Genomic DNA, 26,909 nt, shown 5'->3' with positions numbered 1-26,909 from the left:
ATTATGTTCCCCGAGTGCTGTCAAAGTGTGCAGAAATTTGAAGGTTGAAAAGTTACGGAGGACTGCAATTCAAAACTTCCAGGGTTAAACATATCAGCAGGTGTGGTTCATCAACTTGTCTGGGTCGTGGGCCTCAGATGCCAGGGTATGGTAACACATTTTTTCTAACATTTAATACTGTTTTAGAACACTAGTGCAAAAAGTGTTTAACAAGTACCTTCAGCCTCCTATTCATAGTAGAAAATCTCTGGGAACAAAAGTTTATCAGTGTTTCTCTTAGCTGAGCCCAAGAAAATATTTTTTCTCATAGAATGATATAGCATAATAATGAAAGCAAAAAACAGTAATGTACAAGGTGTAATAAATAAAGTAAAAAAGCAATGCAACATAATTGTAATAATGAAAATATATGGTACGTGAAAAAATGTGATACAGTCATCCCTCACCTATCGCGGGGGTTACGTTCCAGAGCCCCCCGCGATAGGTGAAAATCCGCGAAGTAGCGACCTATATTTATTTTATTATTTATACATATTTTAAGGCTTTATAAACCCTTCCCACACTCTTATAAACCTTTGTCACTCTCTTGTTAACCTTTCCCACACTCTTATAAACACTTCCTATGCTCTTAAACACTTTCTACATTCTTAAACACCGCAGACCAACACTGCACACTGCACGCAGCGATCAGACGTCGATGTGTTTGCACTCACTTTGTGAAGGGGGGCAGCTGAACTCACGCTGAGCAGAAATGGACTTTGTGCTGCTTCTGCCAAAATGCCTGCTTGTCGCTGTGCGCGTTCAGAAGGAGGAGGAGGAGTGTGTGTGTGGGGGTGTGAGGGCTGAATGCACGTTCGCTCAAACCCCCCCACCCCGGAGGCGCAGTACGCTCCTGCTACTTCGCATTGTCAAGGGGGTGGGGAGCTGAATGAACGCTAAGGAGAAGTGGACTTTGTGCTGGCTTTGTGCTGCTTGTCGCTCTGCGTGTCAATAATTTTAAAGCCTTGAATTTTCCTGTCTCACTGTCTTGTCTTGCGTGAAGTTAAAATGTTTTATAATAGTGAGATGTTACTCATATCCTTAGCCCGACATCCACATATCATATGTGTTAACAAAGTGTGTTTTATAAGTTTTACATGTGTTTAAAGCATGTGGGATGGGTATTTTAAGGCTTAAACTATAAAAATGTTTATTTATATGGTCTTTCTATATCGCGGATTTTCTCCTGTTGCTGATGGGTCTGGAACATAACTTCCGCGATAGGCGGGCAATCACTTGTATTTAAAAACCCGCGAAGTCGTGAATCCGCGAAAAGTGAACCGCGAAGTAGCGAGGGATTACTGTATAGGAAAATGATAATATTGAATGGTTACCTACAGGTACTGAGACACTGGAGGACTTGTTGGGATGTAAACTGCATCATGTCAAAAGTAGTTTTAGTGTAAATTTTGTCAAAATAATTATTTCATATTGGGCAGTGGGATTTGAACACTAGGCTTGATTATTTTACTTCATTATTCTTCAAAAATTATGCTGAAACATTTATGTTCAAAGGAAAGTAGAATCTCAAGAACTGTATAAATTCCTCAAGTTGACATCACTTATTTCTAAATATAAAAAGTGTTTAAAAAATTTTGTGTCTCTAAAAAGTTCCTGATTTCCCTATTTGACATAAACCATTACTTTGTTATTTACTCATTGATCTTTATTTTCTATGAAGTCAGCCAAATTAAATAGTGCAAGGAACACTTTCTTATAAAGCTTCTAATTTTCACAGTTCATTTTTAGTTTTCTGAAATTGTTTTAATGATTGGTATGGTTTTTGCTTAAAGGGTTAATTTATGACTGCATCAATTGCTGCTGCTTATATAAAGGGGAACAGCTTGTTCTAAGTTAATCACAAAAATGACACAACATACTTTTATTGGAAAGCTTCAGCACATCTAATAAAATACTTTTTGTGTAAATATGTCTGTTTGTATAAAGTTAATACAGCATATCTCAAACTTTGGAAGGAAAATAATGCAAAAAAACAGTTAAGTTGCAATAGGAATAAATGCAACTTAAAATACCCATTCAACATTGTCATAAACATTTTCTGATTTTCAGAGGCACAGCAAGTGAAAAAAGTAAAAAATATTAATAATAATGTAGTGAAGCACAGTGCCAGCATGTGTGGCTGTTATGAAGCAAGACCATTATTTTTTATTGATGGAAATGAACAACTAAATAACTGTTTTCACGTTTTTAAATGGTGCTTGCTTATACTGAATGTTTTTCTTTTGCTGTAGTGTTCAGGCTAAGTAACAAATTGGTTCACTCACCAAGTACGGGCTGAATACACTGAAGCAGATACATCCCATGTAAAACTCTGCAGCCAGCATAATTTGTCATGTAATTTTAGGATAGTGTGATTAAGATGGTTGAACCACAGACATTTGAGGTTGACAGAACTCTGTGTATTCTCTTTTAGAAGTTGCAGTTTTTTCATTTATGCATTCTTGGCACAATCCTTGTATTAAAATTATTGACCATTTATGTTTCATTGACATGAGGCTAAAGGCTAGTGTGCTATGTGTGAAAAGTGCTTCTGGTTTCCATGCAGGCCTGGTTAAAAGACTGTTAAATTTGGGAATTACATTTGGAAATATTGAATTGCTTATTTGAAGTTTATTTGCTTGTTACATTTGGATAAACAGAGCTACCTTCTAAGACTTGTATTCAGTTGAATACATTTTAGCTAAATATATTTGCTGTCTGGATCTAACTGCTTTTTTCTGGCTAATAAAATACACTTAAGCTTAAGTTTAAAACACACTTAAACTTAATTTAAAGGAGTTCATTTTTTAGCATGCTGTTAGTTTTGCTTGTTACAAGGGAAGATGCATGTTGTGTTACTTTAAATGTTTATTTTACATTTTTTTAATAATGAAAGGATTTATCAAACAATTGAACTCATACATGGCAATGAAGCTTATTAAAAGTCAATAGTTTGCAAGTTTTGATACATCGAACACTGTAAGAATCCTGGTACTGGAAAGGTGTAGCGTCTTGTTTTACACCTTAGTGTCCTCAGGTGGCTTTGATTGTTTTAAATTTAAATTGTTGTTAAATAGAACCCTAATGGTACAGTGGTTAGTACTGCAATGTCACAGCTTCAGAAGGCTGTATTTTTTCCTGATCACAGTCTGCGTGTAGTCTGTGCTTTCTCCCCATATCTGTGTGGATTTTACTTTTGGTATTTACAGTTTTCCTTTCATCTGAAGGGTGTGCAAGGTAAGGAAACTGGACACACTAATTTGTGTCAGTATGAATCAAAGTTGTTGTTGTTAATTAAAACTGCAACTGAAATGACAAAGCATTTTGTTAACCAAAATAATAACACATCTTAAAGCTTAGTGGATAATGAAAACTAAACTGAAGTTAAAACATAATAATTATACATTTATGACGCACCTTTCAGTACCCAAGCATGTTGTACAAAGCATGACAAAAATAGGTAAATATACAGTACTGTGCTTTAAATTCAGCTTTATTTTGAACACATTAAAGTTGTGTCTTAGTGGTCATTCACAGTGCATATCTGTTGCAACTGTACATTAAGTTACTTAGTGAATGTCAGTTTGTAAAAAGTTATTAAGTGTTTAGCAAAAGTAAATGCCTGTTGTTTTGGATTTTGGTTTCAGGTTGGGAATTTAAATCAATCTTTACTTGAGGGCTGTGTACGAGGATAAAGTAGCACCAAAAGGTTTGGGGAAAAATAGTGGTTGGCAATAATTATTAAATATTACACAAATATATGTTTAGCCTCATTCACAGTTCTGCTATTCTGTAAATATTCATTATTTAAAGTGTGAGAAGCAGCCCGGACACAGACAGACGGACATCGTTACGTCACCCAACACACGTTTATTATATACAATATTTACAGTATTCAACGCACACACCCAGTGCCTCCAGCACCAATCCCCCAAAGTACCAGGCCTCTCTTTCCAGTGCCTCTTTCCTTCAGGCCACCTCCACTCCTCTCCAACACAACTCTTGTCCACTTCCACCCGACTCCAGTCATCATTTGCAGGGAGGTGGCCCCTTTTATACACGCCCGGATGGACTCCAGGTGCTTCCCGACACTCCTCCGCGGACGCTCCCCTGTGTGGCGGAAGTGCCAGCTGTGCTCCCGCTGTGCTCCTGGAAGCCCTCTGGGTGTCCCCAGTCTTCTTCTCCCCAGCACTTCCAGGTGTGATGGAAGTGCTGAAGTCCAGGGCTCTCCAGGCACTGGGGCACCCCCTGGCGGTGACCACGGGCCCCTACAGGGTTGAGCTTCAAAGCTCTGTACCCGTGGCCCCCAAAGGAACCAGGGCGGTCGCCCTGTCATGGTCCGGAGGAGGCATGAGCCCTCCTCCTGTCCTCCTGAGTGTCCTGGCTGGGTGCCACCGCCAGCCATGTGCTACAAGAGTTATAGTAATGTTAGAAATATATCTTGACTTTCCTCCAGGCACATTTTTTTTTCTTTACCTTTAATTGTAACACATTACATTTGTTTGATCCTGTGATTATCTGTGTTATTTGAGTGACTGTGGCACAAATCAAATTGACAAGCAGCTCAAATTACGATAAATGATAAAGAGAAATAGTTACAATAATCAGTTGAAGGCTTAGTTCAGCCTTTAGTAGATGCTGGTGCTCATGTTAACCGTCTATGTTCTGTTAACTTTGTAGTTCAGTATAGGCAGGTGTTTGAATCTTGAAACACAATGAAACATCAAGCTTCGTTTTAGTGTCTTTCATGATGAGTGATAATACACCTTGCCTGAAGAAGGGGAATGAGTATCCTTGAAAGCTTGCATATTGTAATCTTTTTTAGTTAGCCGATAAAAGGTGTCATTTTACTTGACTTGTCATTACACTCATAATGGCTAACACGATACAACACCCTAGTACTATGGGCCTAGTTTAGAACACCTTCCACAATACCTGCTTTTTACAGTGTGGGCAGTGGGTAAGTCAGTTGTGATAGCCAGTCTGTAATTCAGTTTGTTTGGGCAACACTATGTAAGAGTATTTACTGATATCGATTAAATGTGGGATGTTAACCAAAAGCAAGCAACTCTAATATTTTTATAGCTGTTGATTTGAGAGATTTTATATCATACTAAATCTGCTTCAGGGCTTCGGCTATAAGCCAGAGAGGTAATGTCTGCCATCAAGCATTTGTATCTGTTTAGGCAGCAGGTGACTAGCAAACCAATAGCAGATGGATGTATTAAGTTGCCTTTTCACTTGAAACATGCTTCTTTTGTACACCACAAATACAAACAACTGAATTAGAGGTTGACAAAAATTCAGAAAATATGTCTAAATTGGAAGAAGATGCTTGTAGACAGAAAGAATCTGAACATTGTGTGTGGTGTAAAATAATTATTACATTAAACATGTCTTTCTCTTGATTTCAAGGTAACCTCCTTATTTTACTTACTGTAGGAATTGTACAAGCAGTAATTTGTTGTAAACTTTGGTCATCTTGGGCCATGTAGATTTAGGTTAGTGGTTCAGGGAAGAGTTACAAATTTTTGGGAATCAGACTAGGCGTAAACCTAACATACCTAGAAGTACATATGTAATAATAATAATAATAATGCATTTTATTTATATAGCACCTTTCCCATGTAGACGTAAGGCTTTACACTTGGGGTTATAGAGTAGAAGAGTATGCAGCCCAGAAGTAGTCTTGAAGCAGCAGATACTTGCTATTGTGCTGTGTTCTGGGGCAACCAGTAAGCATTTTTGTTAGACAGTTTTGTGTCTGACAAGTGACCACCTTACTCAATCCAGGATCAATTCCTGACCAATCAAATTCATATCTGATAAAGTAAAACTAGGCATATATGTTTCTTGTTGTAATAGAGTTGCTAAATTTAAAGCAAAGCGAGATTCAGGAAGTTCTGATTTTGGAATATTAATTTACTTCACAACAAAAGCCAAAGGTAAATAAGTGCCCTCTGCTCTTCAGCTTAAATAATATCTTTATATGTAATATGCTACCGTGGCTGTTTGTTTGTTTGTCCAGGATTTTAAATCACCTGTAGCTTCTAAACCGTTTGACCTATTGACCTGAAATTTGGTACACATATACTACGTGACATCTACTATCCGCTTTCGGAGTGATGAGTGACCTCCAAGGTTATTCCTCTTTTTATTTTTATTTTATTTTATTGTAGAATCAACTCTCGGCAGCGGCCAGCAGGGCGGCTGTGCGGCACATGCTTACAGGCGCCGTTCTCATTCTCTTCCACCTTCGCCGTCACTTCCTCTACCTCTTCATATCTTAAATCATTCTTGAGGCGGATTGCAGACTTAAGTGCCAGCTTAAGTGAAAAATGTATGAATACGAACTAAACAATTGCAACATAAACACTGACTTAATCGGTTTTAACGCAAAAAGATGCTGACGAAAGAAGAAAAGAAGCGGGCCGTTAGGGTGGAGAAAAGAACAGCATCAACCTCTGAGCAAACAAATGCTAAACATGCAGAGAAAGAGTATGAAAACTATGAATGCTCAAGCCAAGTGTATTCACTGCACGTTATTGTGCAGTGTTCCGTTACTGGTAGTTTATCTCTCTATTATAAAAAAAATCCTGCGAGAGAAAGACTAGGGAGACGAGACGTGATCTACACGTGAAGAATCACGGAAGACAGTTAAAAGACCCGCGAGATGAAAGAGATTGGCCTCGGAGCGTCTCACGGGGACCTTTAAACATGAGACTTTGTGCCAAGAGAATGACCCAGGACCGTCTCGCAGGGACGTAGAACATGAGATTCTTGCAAGACACGCCCTACTTACAACCAATATCAAATAAAACCACGGGCTGCAAAACACTCAGTCGTGTAAAGGTTTTGAGCACACACAGATCCAGGGCTCTCAGCGCATATAAAGCGTATAAGGACAATATGTTATAGATGAAACGTTGACGACTAAGCGAAGAAGAAAGTGTCAAAGCAAAGAAAGTAAACATCACATTAGCGCAAACAAAGAGAAATTATTACTCGGAGAAATAACGACAAGGCGAATAGAGATCGAATATATGGACATAGGTGATATGTCAGAAGTATGTAAATATTGTAAGGCTTTGAAGTTTAAGTGGGAGAATTTCAAAAACGGGGTTTACCCCACATGCATGTATTGGTTACTTTGCAAAAAAAATTATTAACTGCTGATGATGTAGATCATTTTGTCTGTGCTGAAATTCCAAACAGAGAAACCTATCCTGGATTATGGTACAAAGTCATTAAAAACATGTCTCACGGACCTCATTTAAAAGATTCAGCATGATGGGACTCGAAAGATTCCAAATAGTGTTTTTACCGAAGTTCTGAAATAAAAGTGAAACTAATGAAATAGCAACAATTCAAAGAAATAAAAATCTTAAAAGTGTGTATGTGGAAAACCAAAACATGGGGGTTGGCGAGCAAAGCCCCCTAGTATTTTCATATTATTATTTCGTATTATTTTCATTATTGTTATCCCATGGGCAAAGTGGTTGCTCTGAGGCTAGGGATCTGCTGTAGCAATTGGAAGGTTGCCGGCTTGAATCCTGTAAATGCCAAAAGTAACTCTATTCCGTTGGGCCCTTGAGCAAGACCCTTAACCTGCAATTGCTCCGTTCTGAGTATGACGTTAATCTGCATCCAGCCCTGCATGTAGGTCCTCCAACCTGCAGGGAAAAACCTGAGGGTTTGTGGCAGAACTGGCACTCCAGCCACCATAAAAAACCTCTCACTGGTTCCATTCCATCTGAACTAGTGTGATGCTGAGGTGTCACCCATTGCATGGCTGCACTCGGGTCCTAACCTGGGGTCCTGAGTTGGTTCGTCATGTGGTGGGTGCGTCAATGCGCTGTATCAGTGCCTGCTCCCAACTTCTCTCTCTCTCTCTATCATCCCAATATAAATCTGCCTGCCACCGATTTAATGATGGGATAGATGCTGCACATACGTACTAAAGAGGTAAAATGTCTAATATTACTTTTTATTAGTTTTTTCTTTGTTTCATTTGTTTATTTAAAATTATATTTGTTTTATTAAAGCTTTTCCAGCACAAAGCTTATTATTGTCTTGTTAACTAAACGTTTTCTTTTATTTTGAAGTTGATAGTGCGAGAAGAAGGTGAGAAATCTGTTGGACTTCTTTGAGAAGGCATACCAACAACACTCTTTTTAACACCTCTTTAGTTATGCTTGTACTAGGGTTGGAGGGCTTTTATTTGAACTGTGCGAGTTTGTGCAGTTCTTCTGTTACCTTCTGTTTCTTAGACAGATGTGTTAAATTAGAGCTCTTTGATACTGGCAGGTTTAAAATGTGGGAAGGTGTACCCATGCCAAAGTACAGTATGTATACTATATTTAAATATTATAAATCTGAGAGATTTTAATAAATAATCAAACTCTGAATTTGCCAGTACTTTGAAATTAATCCATTGAATTTGAACAGTAGTCATCATGCACTTCATGCTGATTTTTGTGCAAATTTTTTGCTTTGTTTAGGAAAATGTGATTCCTTTAAATGTATAATTTCCCACATGCATTTGTTTTATTGTCTGAATGAAAAGGGGTTCAACACAGTGAACAATGAGTTGGTGGCTTAGAAAGCTGGCTGTGTAGTAACATTTAGCAGATGTTGCTTGTGGTTTCTAAGAACTCGCTTCCCTTTTTTGTTCAAACATATAGGAATATGAAGTGGTCCTTTTAAGTGGCAAATTTTAGGCTTATTTAATTTTTTGTCCGATGAAGTTTGGGCTAATTTTTTTTTTTTAAACAGTATACTGAGCAGAGACAAGTGGTGTTTTCCTCCTGGCCTGACTTGGTTCTGTTGTATTTAGAAAATTAACTGTGTTTTTTCTGACAAAGTGCTTGAATTGCAAAATATGTTGGTGTACAAATGTACGTTGAAGAAGGTAGCTTTATTGGTATAATTAGTCAGAGGTAGATGTTCAGACAATATATTTAGAAAGTATAGCAGAAAGGGCTCTAGGGTTTAAACACAGGTAAGAGATAGTTACTGAGTAAAACCTTAATTACAGAAGAATTGATAATTAAAATCTAACATACAGCATTTCTTAATAAATTCTACCTAAGGTTATTTTCAAAGCAAAATCTACAATTAATTAATATGCATACTAGAGTTAAGACCACAATTGTGGGGAAAAAAAAATCAGTCAGTTATTATATGAATGAAGCACTGAATATGATGGTCTAGAGACAATTTCTTATAAACTAATATTTTAGACTGTGTGCCGGGATAATTTCTCAATTTCACTGCAGTGTTGGAAGATGGATGGATAAATGTAATCTGTTATCTCTGTCAATAATGTAAGTGTTCTAAACAAATGTAATTGCCCTTCTGTTAGCACAGTGGTAGTACCAGTACTTGGAACTAGATTGATAGCTTTTCTAGATTTTTAAATACTGCAAAACAAATGAGTGTTATCTTCATCCATCAATCTGTCCGTCCATTCTCCAAACCCTTTTTTCCATTACAGTGTTCAAGAAAAAGCTAAAGTGTGTTCTGTAGCAAAGAGGCACAAGGCGGGAATCAACCCTAAATGTGGAGTCAATATTTCATAAGGCACACTCATGCAGATAATTCATCTCATAAAAGCAAAGTTCAGATTGCTAATCAACCAAACATCATTGTAGTAAACTGAAGTTCAAACTGTTATGTATAATTAAAGAATAAATTGACAGAAATAAAAATAAATAAATGTCGTTCAAAGAGGACTGTTTTTGGGAAAACACTTTTTATTTTAGTTATTGTTTTGATGCAAACAAAACAAGTTATTCTAACTAAAATGTTATTAAAGCTAAAGTAAATTGATCTGAAAATTAAATCAAAAGTAAGCTCCAAAATCAGTTTTTCCACCTAATGTCATTTATCTTGTGGACAATTTGTGTGAGCTGATTAACCAAATTAATGAAAATGTAACTTGTCAGTATCAGTTTAATTGTCTGTTCATCCAAAATGTAAACTTGTCATTTTCAAAGTATGGTCAAGTACATAGCACATATTTTTTATACAAACTAATTTATGCTGTTACTGAAGTATTTGACTGACTTTGCTGGCAGCATGCTTTTGTGGTTACTACCACAGGCTACATTTCCTGTGTTTCTTAAACAACATATTTTTTATAACAGTTACGCAGGGAAGCAAATGTAAGAGAAAGGAGTTTATATTTTAGGGTCTGAGCAGTACCTAGAGCCTTTGGCATAATTATCACTACCAGATATTATAGATCTTGGAAAGAACCACAAGGAGTGTCTGAAGGAGAGGCCAGACAGCTAAATGAAGGATGAAATAAAAATAGCAAAGGCAATTAAGAACTTCACTACACTAGAAGTACACATATGTCTCTTGCAACAGTACCTTGTGTTGTAGTCAGTCTACAAATGAAAAAGCAGTGAATCTTCATTTATAAATGAAATCAGAGCTGGTGGGTGGGGTGAGCACTGTGAAATGAGTATATGCTTAGACTGTATTTGGAATCATGATTATTGACATTGATTAAAAAATGAAGTTATTTTAACAAGAAACTCTCATATTGTGATGGTGTTTTCATGAGCACCAGCATTCTGGAAGGGTAGTATTAATGTTACAGTGGTCAGGGCTACTGTCTAACTGATGCAGGATGTGGAGTTTTGTATGTTGCTCCGTGTATCCACATGGGTTTTCAGAGTACTCTAGATTTTCTCCCACATTCCCAAAGACATGCATTTTAGGTTAATTGGTTATTTCCCAAATGCAAGTGTGAGTGGTGGTGCTTACGTGAGTGAGCTTTTTGATTGGAATGGTGCCATGTCCACAGTTGTTTCCTGGCATCCAGCTGATGCTGTCATTGTTGGCTCTGGTCCCTTTCAGCCTTAAATTACAATAGGCAAAACTGAGAATGTTATATCATGAAGTAGATTTCTGTTATTGTGCTAAAGATATTGTCTGGTGACTGTTAATTTTAAATGAGACAACTCCTTTCTTAAAATTTTATGAAGCTGCAAGTTTCTGAATGCTTGGGTCACCTATTTTGAACAATATTTGCATATCACCCACAAGTTCTGTTCTCTATTTAAACTTTTTCCTCTATTGGAGTTTTTTTTTTTTTACCTTAAGGAATCCATTGGTTTCAGTTTTTCCTGGTAAATTTAATCTAGTTTTTGATCTTGATTTTTGATTAGGATCATTTTATTGCCTCCATTTTGGTTCCTTCCAATGGTATGATTTTTGATTCCTGTTGCCAGGACCATCCTGGAGTGGGCATGTCCTCACAGGTTGTGGCTTTGTCAATCAAGATGTAACGGGATAAAAGTTAATCAAAGAGAATACTACGCAGATTCCAAAACTCTTCAAACCTTTAGAACTATTTGCTTTGTTTTTTTTGTTTTTTTTTTAGTATTTTTGAACTTTCATCAATCATCCTTGACTTCGACTTTGTCCCGTGATTCTTGGCTCTGGTTACCTTATAGTTGTTCTCCTGCTTCTGTCCCTTGCTTTGGGTTTTAACTACATCCTTTTTTTCCTTGAAATGCCTGCTGGGCATAGTACTGAACAGCAGACCCATATGAACAGTAACATATTGACAGGTGCCTGTTATTCACTCCACTGCTAGCTCATAACAAGTGAAACTCTGTTTAGAAAGCAATTTTTAATTCCTATGTAAAAATGCTGCAAGTCCATAGTTAATACTGATTAGTTTCTTAAGGTACCTTATACGCATAGTAATGGTGGAAGCAAGCTCAGCTGGCAATGGGAAAAAAGAAATATACAACTCTAGTCTGTGCAGATTATGGAAAAATCAACACCTGGGGTCTACCTTTATTTCAAATGGATAAATGAATGTTTGTTTGACTAGAGCTAGCTCCCATCTAACAGTTCTGCCGTGTGCAGAACAGGCTACATTATTTTGGTGGAACACAACTAAGCTTTAGTACTTAGTCTTTCATTGGTAATGATTTTTCTTCTCTTGATGTACCATTCCAAGGACAGAAAGGATAACTTGATTGAAGTGGGAGTGGTGCTAGGCACCATCATATGGTATTCTGTATAACAGAAGACTAAACAGCCAGTTGTGATTGCCATAATTACACAGGATAAAATGTATTCAAACTTTTTTTTTTTATTTGAATAAAACAGATGTAACTACTCTATTACTTCCCTATTATAGTACTCACCAGTAATGGCGCACTGCATGATAACGTGCAGTGAACACACTTGACTTGAGCATTCGTAGTATTCATCCTCTTTCTCTTTACGTTTAGCATTCGTTTGCTCAGATGTTGATGTGCTTGCTGCTTCCTGAGCAGTTGTTCTTTACTCCACCCTAGCGGCCCGCTGCTTCTCTTGTTTCGTTGGCATCTTTTTGCGTTAAAACTGATTAAGTTAGTTTTTGTGTTGCAATTACTTAGTACGTTTTCTTTAATTTTTCATTTAATCTGGCACTTAAGTCTTCAATCTGCCTCAAGAATGATTAGTGAAAGTGGTAGGGAATGAGAACGGTGCCCGTACGCATGCATCGCACGGCCGCCCTGCTGCGCGCTGCCGAGAGTTGATTCTACAATAAAATAAAATAAAAATAAAAAGTGTAATAAAACCATCACTCCGAAAGCGGATAGTAGACATCACGTAGTATATGTGTATCAAATTTCAAGTCAATAGGTGAAACGGTTTGCGAGCTACAGGTGATTTAAAATCCTGGACAGGCAAACGAACAGCCACGGTAGTGTATTATAGAAGAAGATATCCATCCATCCATCATCCAACCCGCTATATCCTAACTACAGGGTCACGGGGGTCTGCTTGAGCCAATCCCAGCCAACACAGGGCGCAAGGCAGGAAACAAACCCCAGGCAGGGCGCCAGCCCACCACAGGGCACACACATGCGGGTCAATTTAGGATTGCCAATGCACCTAACCTGCATGTCTTTGGACTGTGGGAGGAAATCAGAGCACCTGGAGGAAACCCACGCAGACATGGGGAGAACATGCAAACTCCACGCAGGGAGGACCCAGGTCTCCGTACTGCGAGGCAGCAGCGCTACCACTTTGTCCCCTTGCTGCCCTAGTACTCATATCATTTTGTTAAATCTGCATGGTAAAATGGAATGTTAAACCACCTTAAAAGTATGATCAAATGCTCATCAGGGCACATGTATCAATACCCATGATATTTTTTTTAGTTGTTTTCCTTGAATAATTAATAATTTGAATTTCTTTCCCTTTGAAGTGATTTAAAATGCATTACAATTTATTTTCAATTTCCTGTACACATTAAATTAGATTACATATCTAAAACTATTTTATGTCTGCTTTTTGCCAGCATAAATCTATTATGTTGTCTTAAATTATTTTATTTTATGCTCAGAAAAAATAGAAAGAAACAACATCTTGAAGACTTGAAATAAGAAGCTGGATGCTGGAATGTTACCCAACAGCTCTGCCTGTTTCAAATTACCTGCTCATATCAGAAATGGGGTGTTGAAATTGTTTGATTACAGCCTTTCCTTGTCAAACTACTTTAATCTGGTCCAAATTTATGGGGAGCAGGAGACTATCCAAACAGCTTTGAGTACAAGGCCGGGACCATCACTGAATGGGGCACTAGGCCATCACAGTGTACATTCACTCCAGATCAATATAGAGTCCTCTGTTATCCTGTCTGACACATTCTTTGTTCAAAATGTAAAAAAAAAAAATACTGAATATGACAATTTTGAAATTCTCTTTTACCATTAAAGTCTGCATAATTGCCATAGGATATAACACCATATGGATCCTCAAAACTGTAGGGGTTGATTTGCCTGCCTGTATGGTAGATGTCCCTTTGGTCTTGGTATTTAAAATGAGTCCAAAGGTTATATTTTAACACAGAATACATGTTCTTAGTGGTTCATGTCAGTCTATTAATATTTGTGTTTTAGTTCTGGTAGTGTTTGTTTTTCAATATTAATAAAATTCTATTGTTCTGTTTTTAGGGCTTGATGTTGCTGTCTCTTTATCATGATAGCTGTTCTTATTTTTAACTAACCTTTCTTTCTTTACAAAATAATGTGGCATTTTTCTGGTTGACACTATTTTTTTTTCCATTAGGTATTTGATGGATGATCAATAAAACATCTTTGTTTGTTTGAGAGGTGTTTTGTGAGGATCATTTTGACCTTAACTTTAATACAAAAAATCAAGAAGTTGTACACATTTTAGTATAATAAGTATTTATATAAAATTCAAGTGCTATAGTCTCAGATAAAGTGTTTCTTTTATAGGTTCTTCATTCTTAGCCAGTGAAGAGTGCGTACTTGGAGGTGTAATAGTCCTTAGAACCTGCAGGTGTGCTGTACAGTCTGAGGCATCTCAGAACATTCAGGCACTTTTAGGTATGTAAGGCTATTTCTTTATTTATAAGACTTTGTAATACACACACGGCTATGGGGATTTCATGGAATCACATGTGTTTGTGAGTCTGTCCGTGTTTCTGATGAATTTATAAAGGCAACATTTTAAATTATTAAGATTTATTTGATGATGACCAATCACCATGTTGTGGTTTTTGTTTGTGTGCTGAAGTGAAGTATACATGGTTTAAATCCTACCATCAGTACAAAACATTGAAAGTGTTATTTATTTATTTATTTATTTTTTTGAATAGTGGAATTCTTGTGGAGCCATACAACAGAGAGCATGTGTGTTGGTTATATGTCAGCTCAAGATGGGAAAGCCAAGGTAGGAGCATATTTGGTTGCTTCTCTTATGTGATTCTGGAAAAACTATAGTGCTGATCACCTTTTGACATTTTTCTTTGTAGGTTCTTAAGGTACTAAAATGTAAGATATTGCAAGTTTAGAAAATAATCTTGATTTGAAGTATTAATCTTTCCAACTACAGAATTTTCAGATCTTTTCTACTGTGCAGAAGTAAAATGCAGTGATTGGATATTTGTATAATTTTATCACTGCATAGATTAGGTTACAGTTTAGAATTTCCAGCCATGGCCAGTACATTTGCAGCAGTAGAATTATTTGGGATATATATGTTTATATTTTTCATTCAGGAAATATTTTACTTTCTATGTAAAACTAACTTTAATGCTTGTTTGCCTGAAGAAGCAGTTAAGCTTCATTAAACAAGTATTTTTAGATCTATTTTCTTATTCTTCCCTTTTGTTTATCTCATTTTTTTTTTCTTCTAAATTTTCATTTCAGCTTTGGTTTAAGCTATGAATTGGTGTGTTAGAAACAGGACTGTGACTGCTAATAAGGTGTTATGATCTGGTATATTTTCAGTAGTTTTAGAGTGTCTTGCATTTTTTATGGTCAGAGTAACTCCAGTTTGGGATTTTTCACTTATGTAGAAAACAGTGGTGACATTTGTTGAAACTGATTAATCTTTTCATTTTGGCAATTATTATATACAGTACTGTGGACACTGATATTTTTTTCATTTGTTGAATAAAAACTTTATATATGCCCCTGTTGATGTGTTTTTTTTTAATGTACACAAACTGTTTTGTCTTGGTAGGGTAATATACTGTATTGCTCTACTTTCCCCTGTATTATTAATATGTAGCCTTTGTCAGAATGCCTCAAATCTCAGACTTACCACTGTTTATAAGGTATTATAGTATATAACTTCTCCCCACCTTCCCTTCTACATGTATAACCTCAGGCAATTACGTGTAGTAAAAGACAAGCAGGAGTTAAGTTACAATTTAAACAATGTATTATTGATAATATTCATAAATAATAACAATATGCAAAGTATATTTGAATATTGGCAACCATACTACTTGATAAATGGTGATGTGTAGTTTCAGGTGGCACCCAGACTTGTTAGTTACTTAAAATGTCTCTAGTTAAGGCATCATTTTGTGGTCAGCTTTCTTCAGAACAGGCCGCATGCCTGTCTCAATATGGCTGCCGAGCTGCGCTCCTCATTGTGCTGTCCTTGTCAGTTCATGGTTTGAGATGGTTATTCAGCAGTTTGGTAAGAGAGAGAGTGTGAGGTAAGCAAGCAAATTTATAGATTTTCTATCCAACCCCTAGAGCCAATAGGACGTCATGGTACTTAAAGGCTTCTGATACAAGCCAGTTCCAAACAGCCATACTTCAGACCAATGGGGGAATAGAACACCTTCATACCTACCGTCCAAACCATATATTAAGCTAAAGCTTATCAGTTAGGCAGCCTGGCTTTCTTGTGGGGGTTGACTGAGTAACTTTAGCAGAGAAACACTTGACAAACGTGTTTCAGGCACTTCCCCAAATCTTTCGTAAAATTCACTTTCCTGACTTAGTTTTGCCTAAGTTACAAATAAAGACATACAAAATATTTATCAACTTATATGCAAAATATCACATCACAGCACAAATCCATTATTATTTTTGTGTGTTTCCTTCAGTCTGAATCATTTACAATTTCAATATTAAAAAAATTCTGCTTGTGCATATTGTTTTGAAAAATGTTTCTTTCCCAATCAACAGATTAAATAGTTTATATAATTATAAAATTATATAATGTTCCTAAACTATTGCCAAAGTTATTTCACATTTTATTAGCTGTTTTTTTCTTTCCTGATTAGAACCAGTTTAGCAATTAATTGCATGAGTAAGTCAAAATTATGTTAACCTTTGAATGGCAGAAACAATTTATTCACAAAACATACTTCATGTGCAAGATGATTTACAGGAAAGTCCCAACCTGTTCACCTTCATGTTCAACACACAAAAACCAACAAGCAACAGTACCATGTAAAGCCTGGACACACATTCCACGGGGAATAGATGATACCAGTCTGTATTCTGTCCTTCAGGTCATTGATATCACAAACTTTCCTGCTATACACCCGTCTCTTCACCATACCCCATAACCAGAAATCACAAAGTGTCAAATCAGCGGAGTGTGGAGGCCATGGCAATGGTCCACCACGACCTATCCATTGACGTGGAAAGGGATGATTGAGATAAAAATAATCCATTAGTGTTGACATAATTTTACTCACCCTGTATACAATAAGTGTCAGATCATAATACAGGTCAAGGAAATGCTTTGCACCCCAACATTTCCTTTTGATTACACTTGTCCTCCTCTTGTCTTTAGGTCTCAGAAGAGCTTATAATGCATTCTTGTTGTGTGAGTAGGAGGTGCAGTTAAAACTGATATATTAATGGCATTAAAATAATTTTAAATATTCTTCAACTCCTTTTCATAAATAAGGTGAATAAGGTCTTGTACCAGCCATATTTTTTAGCAATTTGTATTTTAATTATTTCCTTTTGTCTGACGTTGGTGACATTTCCCATTTACACCTAGCACTTTTATTCATTCTATTTGGATTTTAAGATGCTCTTGTATTATCTGCAAATTGGATTCACAAATAAATAATATAATCTATAAATAACTGATTTAAGAAAGTGCATTTACCTTGAATTTACAGTCCTTTAAAGTTTATTTCTTAGGAATCAGGACATTTTTTCCATACAGCCTTCCTGCTTATCTTTAGACTAAGTCAATAATAATGCTCAGGAACCTACTTCAGTCTTGCTAGTAGATTTACCATACTAAAAAAGGACTCATGGTAAACAATAGCTGTTTCTCTTTTACTTCAGACTTTGTTGGAAATAATGACCTCATTTAAACTAATATGTACGGCTAAATTTATGTTTTTCAGGATTGCATACTGTTTATATGTCTGTTTTTGGACTGTATATACTGTATTGGCAGAAATAATGGAATTGATTATTTTCTTTGAGTGGACTTGCCAAAACACAGAGCTTAAGTTCAGTTCTTGGCAGTGTTAATTTTGTTGATAAAAACTAAAACAAAAATACTTGTACAATGACATTTTTTGTGATGAAAACTGAACAAAAATGAAATAAAAATGCGTTATTAATGATGAAAACTAAGTCAAATGCTTTTAAAATAATTTTTGATTAAACTAAACAAGACAAAAGTATTACAAACAGACAACTGGACAATGAGCGATGTAAAGCTTTTTGCACATTTTTGTTACACATGACATGGTCCGCCAACAAATAAGCTTAATGCAGTGGTTCAATTTTTAAAACCTGCTTGCACGCTTCTAATTGGCTAGCATTAGTTTGGGCGCCATAAGGATATCATCACGTCAGCCAGAATCCTGCTGCGCTCTGCTATATACGGCTAATATGAAATATGAAAAAAGTGGTCAGACATATGGATCAACTTTAATTACCACCCAGACGAAAATTTTAGTGTGCGATTGGGGAAAACATGCATATTGATGAAGAAAATGTCAAAACACAAGCTTTTGTTACTGCCAGTTTTATCTCTTTAAGAGTTACTTAAGAAATGGATTTGTGCAGCTTTGAGAGTGCAGTCACATGCGCCCAGCCACAGATATGAGTTGTAACTGTTTAGCTTGTACTGTCAAGGCATTTGTTACAGAAGATGAAATGACAGGGGGGATTAATTGCTTTTAATACAGTGTCCTACACAGTCCTGATAAAGTAACGGAAGCTTCGCAATCGTTGCTTGATTATATGATCACATGTACACATTTGTCCACACATCCATCCATTTTATAAGTGATGGATACAGTTCAGGGATGCGAGTGAAACCACCTTGCATATATCCACTTACACATATGGGCACAGTGGCAATGATGACAACAGTCATAGCAATTAAAAATTGAGGCGAGTTTTAAATGAAGTAGCTGTTTTGCTTGTCAGTCATTGATAAAATGAGCCACTCTATTTGTTAATACTGACATAAAATGTATTTAGGATTTCAGTGCTTGAAGCGAATCTCCCAATTAATATGATATGTATAGTACAGCAAAACCGCACTGCTTCACTGCTGAATACGAATATTCAAACACTAAATTTCTTTTATTTGTGTGGTTTTTGAGGGGAAACTAATGTTTATTAGCATTACTCCTAAAATGTGAAGAACATAGTAAAAGCACTAATGTCATATGTATTTTTGGTAAAATAATGTAGCAGCATAACTAAGGCATGTTGAGGGCCAGAAACCTGTGATGACAGACAAAATATGCCATTATCTGACCAAGATCTTTTGTACTAAATCCTTTCTACTCCTACTCTTCATTTTATGTTCAATAATCACAACATGTGGTTTGGCTCATTATTGTGCATGTCAGTATAATAGTTTAGAGCAGGCATATTCAAATGGCGGCCCGTGGGCCACATGCAGCCCAGAAGCATCCTCCGAGTGGCCCAGCCTGTGGTCCTGCCAGGGCTATAGACTGCAAATAAAATAGTCTCAAATGCAACCAAAAATAGGATTTGGCGATTATCATTTCTACTTAGTTCAGCAGTTGCGAATGAAATAATTGAAAATTTACACTAATTATATTGTAACAGATGCAAAAGGCCATTTTTTTTTTATTGTTAAATGTATGTGCCGTTAATATGTGTGTTGATATGGGCTCCCTCTTGCATATCCCTGAGCTGCATAAAGGCTGATTTATATCCCGCATTGGGTGCTGAGTCATGATGACGTTAGACATGGAAACGTGCTTGTTAAAATAATTCTAAGTACACGCCACTGCTGATTGGACGAATGGATGAATGAAATAGTTTTAAGTTCTATAAAAAAAAAAATCCCTTGCCTGTCATGACCACCCATTTAAATTGGGGGAGGATCCCATATTTCAAAAGGGAAACAAATGTTATTGCTAATGCTGTGCACTTTTTTATTTTGTGCGCTTTCAGATGTGCCTGGGTCAGATGTGAGCTAAATGTTTATTTTTTTATTTCAAAAGTGGAAAAAAAAGTATTGCTACTATCTCAGATTCTGTTCAGTTATTCCTTTTTTTGTTGTTTTTTTTATACATTTTTGATGTTCCTGTGTCAGATGTGACCAAATGTAAAAGGGAAACAATGTTTTTAAATACATTAATTTGTGTTGATTTAAATATTTGTCATTACCTTCTTCTTACCGACTGCTGAAAATGTCTGGCCCAGCTAAATTTCTTGGTTTGAAAATCTGCCCCAACCGAAATTGTAATTGAATAGCCCTGGTTTAGTTTTACTTTCAATTGACTAAAACAGATTTACTTTTTCTCAACTAAAATTAAATTTACTTTTTGGCGACTAAAACTAATAATAAATAAATAACTAAAATGTGACTAAAACTAAAATGCGGTTTTTAGTCAGAAGACTAAGACTAAAACTAAATCAAAATGTATTGTCAAAATTAACACTGGTTCTTCATGAGGTAGAATTACATAATAAACAAGAGCAGATGTGTCATATTAAAATGTCTGCTTCACTTTAAATATTTTATGTCTAAATGGTCTTTTGTAATAGAAATTTGTTTTTCACCCTCTAATAGAGGTCCATAGAGGGCTAGGTTCTGAGTAAAGGTTCTAGAATAGCATCATATTCATAATTATTGACCTTGAAACAGTCTAAAATGATATGCTGCATGTGTGTATTTGAAATTTTTAAATTTTTACCTTCCGGGAATGGCTCTTAGAGGATTAGGACTACCGGTAAAGAATCAGATATCAAGACTATTATCATTTGCCAAAAACACCTATTGGTTTCCACTTTATAGTAGTAGGATTATTTCCTGAATAAAATATGGTCCAGAAATTTATAAAAAATATATATTTTTTTGGGTCTAGAGGGCCAGAAATTGGGGAGAGCTCCAGAAAGCTTGCTGTCTTGCAGAACTATACATGAAGGCGAGTTGAACTTTATTTCATATATGGGTGTTTTCTCATACCAGTTAGTCAGGAGTCACTAGACCCAAAAAAAAACCAAAAACAAACTGTAGTTATTGCAAAACATTCCTAAGTAATTATTATGATCACAAAAATAATTACTTTTTTCCCATCTGACGCACACATTCTTGTTTCATTTAATAAAAATTTTGCATAATTAGTTTGTAATATATGGATTGTTAAAAAACACATAGAAATAGGGAATAACAGCTTGCTTATTCATAGCAGGAATCAAATTAAAAGCAGAAATTTGTTGGGATGAAATCCTGCAGTTAGTTCTTGCAAGATTGAACTTGAGGACCAATGGTTTACATTATTATGCATTTTAAACCAATTGTTCACTACTCATGTCTTGACGATTAGGATATTGTTTTTCTGGAAGGTTTGGATAAGGTCGACAGAGAAATATTTTTCAAGAACCCGAACATGATCACTCAGAAATGTTTTTGAATTTATTGGTATTTACAGTACTTTCCCTGCATCTGAATAATTTCAGGCCAATGCACTTCACACCGTAACTGAGCTTAATAGCTCTTCCTGCTTAAAACACACCACATATTCAACTGTACTTTATATAAGTCCATGAAGGTGATGTTCTGCTTTGCAGAAGTCAATGATTGGAAAGAAATTGAGTGTTTAGGTTATGTGTGCCAAAGCTCTTTTGAAAATGCAATTTGGCTTCAAGCTCTTGCTGCTGTCTACTGTGTGTCTAGTGAGCAGATCACTCCTTGCATATGACAAAAAAATGCATTAGAAAGGAATCGGCTGCATGTTGTCTCACAAAGGTCTTGTTTAGTTCTTGTGTCAGACTAAAACTAAAGTTAAGCAATTCATCTTACCCCGCTATTATTCTATTTTGTAAATATTTTAGACTATCGCTTTGAATTATCTTCATAAAATATTAATGCAATTAATGGCTGTTAACATTTTCAGTTTTCTTTTTGATAACATAATATTTTAATTTTGTTGATGTATTTAAATACTCTTCTGCACCTAAAGAAACGGAAGACACAGGACTACCAAAGCTTCTGCTTTTAAGCAATGAAATCATGTGCACTGATATTATCCATTTTGTACTTTGTACAGTTCAAGTAAGTGAACTGCAGTAGCATAGATGTTTCTTATTAATCCTCTCTAATGGACACATCTGGCACATCTTCAAATTATCTGGTAAACTCCTTGACCTTTTCCCATATGCCTCCAAACATTGCCCTTTGTGGTTAAAACCCATATGTAAAAATAGCGATATGACTTTTTGTACTGGCTGACTGGAAGCACCACTAAATTATGAGGCTTACATTGGTTGCCGATATTATCTCCACTAAATGATGGTTATTTTTTTTTTTTTTTTTGAATTAGACTTCCTTCAGACTTCCAGATGCATGACTACTGCAGGATTTACAAACCACTGACTGATGTACACAATGTTTGGAACTAAATACTAGTTTGATGCTGCTTGTAATGAGCTTTTCTTCTTTTTGCTAGAGTGTAACATGGATGTGCCCATTGGTTACATTATTAATTTGATTGTTTACATTTTTCAAAATAAGTCAAGTAATCAAAGGACACTTTTAGTTTAATCCAATTCAGTCTATTCTTATGAAGCACATTTCCCCTTTGGATCCCACATTGATTACAGTGTAACATGGTATGGCTAAAGGAAATATAAACGCAAAACATAATGTTGAAACAAAGAGAGAAACATAATGAAATGCAGAATATACAAAAATAAACATATTGACTGGATTTTTTTTGGTCCAGATTACAACTGTCCTAGATCAGCCACATTGTGGATTACTATATAGGAAAACAATGGTAAATTCAGTTGAATATAAGATTTTTGCAATGAAAATGGAAGGGATTTAGTCATGGCTAATCATAAGTTACTATAATTAACTCTTTGAGGGCTGAACATTTTTTCCAAAAAATATAGTTTTCTGAAAAGCAATGACTTCCCACAGAATTCAACAAAAAACGTCTGTTGTTGCATGCTGTGGCTACCAGTTTGCCAGGAATGTGCGGCAGGCTTGCTGCCAGGCTGTCTTCGCGTGGCTAGGGCAGCAGCAGCGGTCACTGTTGCAGTTTATTGCAATCTGGTTTCTACCTCTTATTGTTAAGTGGCAGTCCTCCCAGGTGAACAGTGCCATTGGCATGTCAGTTACTTGAACCTGTTCAGCACCACGAATAGCTGGGGACCAATCAGCTAACGCCAGAACATCACATTTGTCTTCAATAGCTTATATCAAAATTGGAGTCCGACAAGTCTTGGTCCAGTTCAGAGAGAATAGGCAAAACATTGTCCCCAGAATATTCTGCTTTACACATCCGCTTTGATCTCTTGCCAAGTGTCAGGGCCATTTTTGCTGTTGTTTATGCCTTGCTACTCATGGGAGTGCAGGAAATCTCAGTCAGAACCAACAAAGCCAACTTTCCTTCTAGCAACGAGACTCAAAGTAAAAACATAATGGTTGGTTTTGACACAGTTTACAGTTACCATGGTCATCTCCTCCTTTAGACAAAAGTTGACATCAGCTGTGAAAGAGTTAATTAAAATGCAAAATGAAAAATTAACGTATATAGCCTGACCAGCAGCTCTAGCAAGAGTATTTATTATGTGCTAAAATAAGTGAGTCTGAGACAGCTGGAGCTTCTCAGATATTATTAGTAGATCATTCCAAAGTTTGTTTGTCTCATAGTTAAAGACTTCGTTTTCTACATTAGTTTTGCACATCAGAAGATTTTTAAGCAGGCCTTAATCTTCACTTCATAATGTAAGGCCTAGAATATAGGTACTAATACGTTCAGTAAGGTATTTTAAAACATTTATGCCTTTATATGTGAGAAAGAGGATTTTAAAATTGACCATAAACTTAAACTTAACTTAGGTGATTTAATAAGGTATTTTAAAACATTTATGCCTTTATATGTGAGAAAGAGGATTTTAAAATTGACCATAAACTTAAACTTAACTTAGGTGATTTAAGAACAGGCTTTAAATGACTGAGTGTCTTATTTATGATCCTTGTATGCTTGTTTTGAATTAGCTATAAAGTAGTAAATGAATGATTTTAACAGCCTTGTTGTAAAGCAATACAAATTAATGGACAAAGTTTCATTTTTTTTTTTTTTTTTAATCTTGCAGCACACTACCTAAGTGAACCTCCATTGAGTAGATGACCTAGGTCTTTGAAAAATTCCATAGAGAAATGGAGTTGTTCATGCAAAATAAAAATAGGCTTTATGGAGTTTCCAGAAGTTCAGTGCAGAGTCATAATGGGAGAGCTAACACCACAAAAAACACACATTACTGCAAAATAGCTTGGTGGATGTTCATGAAATTTTACATGTATATTAAACTTAATCAAAATGAACATGCAGAGTTTTTGAGGTTTCAAAGGTTTCATCATCAGTTCACGAGATGAAACAACACAACAGCTGGTAGTTTTGCTCAGCTTATATATCACTGATTCAATTATTCAATAATCCATCCAGTTTATAAATGTGGAATTTAATATCTATTCGTGAAATCACAGTAAACTAGGAAATACAAAAAAGTAGCATTCATGGTTCTAACCCAGCACGGAAATACTGCAATTGTGGAATCCAGTCATACACAATTAATAGTTGTCAGGGAGGTACTGCAGATGACAGATAGGACACTTGCAATTTAGCCAGTAATAGCAAATGGATCAATAGTTAAAAAACCTTTAAATACCGGCTTTCTTGCCTCAACCCGTTATATAATTATACACAAGCAATGCCAGGTTCTTCAGCTAGTTTTAAAATATTCTTAAGTGTGAGGAAAAAGGATTTGGAAACAGTAAAAGTATGACAACTAAAGCTAGAATCCATGTCAACCAAGCACTTCAGTTTTGGCTAGATGCAGTCAAGCTTATATTCAAGTCTGTTGATGTAAGAGTTTCAAATAAATACTCAAACTGCTGTTTAACTGTGTCTATGGTGAAACCCAAACTGATATTTTCATAAAGATTATATTTTATGAGATAACATACAAATTGAAAGGCTACCATTAAAGAAAATAGAGCATTGGAAATTGCTCTGTAAGTTTAATTTTGCTAAGATAGTACAAAAGGTAACATTATGTGATTCATAGTAATTAGATCTGGAAATCGTGTTCATTCTGTAATCTTATGTATTCTAGTCTATTATTCAGAAAGCCAGTCCTACTAATATTTTGTGTAATTAAGATATTTCAGTTGTTCAGTAACTATTGCTGTAAATAAAATTAAAAGAGTAATTAATATTTTTGTTCTGTAGTAGTAGTGTTTTAGTCTGTAATGGTTATCTGAAGGTGTATTTTAGAGAGTGTAGAATGGACCTAATAATGTCCAGGATTTGTTGCACATGTTCAGGGAAAGAGACAGTTTTACAATACACATACTGCATTGTCAGTTTAGGTTGTCATGACAGTTCAACAGCATGTTAATTGGTTACAAGGGCTACATGCAGAAGAACCTGCTTTTTTGAAAAAAAAAAAACAAGTGAAGACGGAAACATTAGAGGACTTTCAGACCATCAATGATGATCAAGAACCACTATGCGGGACCCTACTTTACTCTCTTGCCTCATTCTTCCTGCCTGAAACTGTAGGAATTTTATACAGAAAAAAAATGAAGGCAAAATTTTAAAAAAAAATTATTATTCCAACAGTTTGACACACTAGCATTTCATTTGGTGCCACCAGAGTCTTAGAACAATGTCAGTTCTAGTTCATCCATTTTAACCCCCTTGATGCTTGCTGTATTGTAGCCTATGTGTTTCAGAATGGGAACAATTACATATTATAATGTAATGTATAGTAATGATACTGAGTACAATTTTTTCCTTTACTTTGTCTGAGTAGAAAATGTACCATTAAGTACAATTCTTGAGGTATGTTTTACAATGCCAGAATGTTCAGCTGTTAAATAAAATAATTTTGTGTCAGATCTGTGATTTTTTTTTTTTTTTTGCAACAGCTAAATGAACATACTCCAAGAGTAGTGATTCCAAAATTTTTGTCAAGGGTTCTAGTATAAAAGTATAATTTACCCAACTCATTTGTCTAAAGAGGCTTGCGTTAATTAAACAAAATAAAATAATAGCATTTTATTATAAAATGTAATAAATATAGAGTATAGACAGTGTCTTTGAAATTTACATCTTTCCAAAATTTTCATTAGCAAACCCTGACAAGAGGGTTGCTTGTAATGACTTTAAGCAGATGCTGCACGTCACTGGCTTCTGGTATGGTCTTAATTTAAATATGTCTTGATTTATGAAGGAATGTGTAACCATTTGGTGATGTCTCAGCTAAGGGAATAGTATCAGATATATTAAGGCAGGCTTTAGTGAGAAGATACAAATCAGATTGTGTTGTGTACTTATTATTTCCACTAAAGCAAATGTTTAGTAAGTAGCATTTTAAACTGCTGGGATGTTTCCATACTGGTGTTATATTTTTGTTTTAATTTGAATTAAATTAAAAATACAGTTACCCCTAGTGGAGGGTCTGATTTTTACTCTTGGTGTATGTGCTCTTTATCCTTTGGTTATCAAGTTTTTTAGATTATGCTTCAAAACTAAATTTATAAGGTGTCCCACAACAGGGATTCTGGGTAGCAGCTACAGTTTAGTAACAGGTGAGATAAACAATAGTCTGTGCTTTAAGATCACAAGGCTGCTGATTAGATTGACTCTGATGAGTCAGCAATGCATTTCAGCTGCCATATTTTGGGATAAAACAAAAGATCTCCTCCAGTTAGGATGAAGACCAGGCCTTTTCCTAAAATCATCCCAATTATTCACAAAGGGTATGATTTTATTTACATACCAAGTTTCTAATTAGCAGTGAAGGAAATGCAGTCTGCTATAAATCATATCCCCTCTATATTATCTTGGTATAGGATAGACTAATTTTAATGTGAATGAATATGTAGCAGCTGTCAAACACGCTGAGGCATAGTACAGTACAGAATGAACATGGTCACCATAATATTTTTACAAAACTGAATTTCAAGATAGAAGAATATTTTCAAGATAGAGGGGTGGTTTTGTGGGAAACTTTACTTAGTGTGTGTTATAGAGTGGAAATATTTTTAAGAGAAGAAATATAATGAAAGAAAGCAATAACAGAGGTAACGAGAAG

At 35.7% G+C, this 26,909-nt stretch overlaps 1 protein-coding gene across 3 annotated transcripts in view; it reads left to right on the top strand.

The window, feature by feature from the left end:
• The window catches only part of tasp1 (taspase, threonine aspartase, 1), a 145,175-nt gene that overhangs the window by 78,639 nt on the left and 39,627 nt on the right, over positions 1-26,909 (top strand). For all 3 annotated transcript variants that reach the window (XR_007933617.1, XM_028820567.2, XM_028820566.2), the window contains exons 12-13: positions 14,301-14,411; positions 14,684-14,757. Coding sequence is in view for 2 of the 3 variants with exons in the window: in XM_028820567.2 (XP_028676400.1) it covers positions 14,301-14,411; positions 14,684-14,757 (185 nt within the window). In the remaining variant the exon portion in view is untranslated. The remainder of the gene's footprint in view (positions 1-14,300; positions 14,412-14,683; positions 14,758-26,909) is intronic.

Source organism: Erpetoichthys calabaricus, chromosome 15 (genome assembly GCF_900747795.2).
Source record: "Erpetoichthys calabaricus chromosome 15, fErpCal1.3, whole genome shotgun sequence".
NCBI classification, from domain to species: Eukaryota; Metazoa; Chordata; class Cladistia; order Polypteriformes; family Polypteridae; genus Erpetoichthys; species Erpetoichthys calabaricus.
The sequence above is the reverse complement of the archived record's forward strand: the minus strand, read 5'-3'. Positions and strand labels throughout refer to the sequence as shown.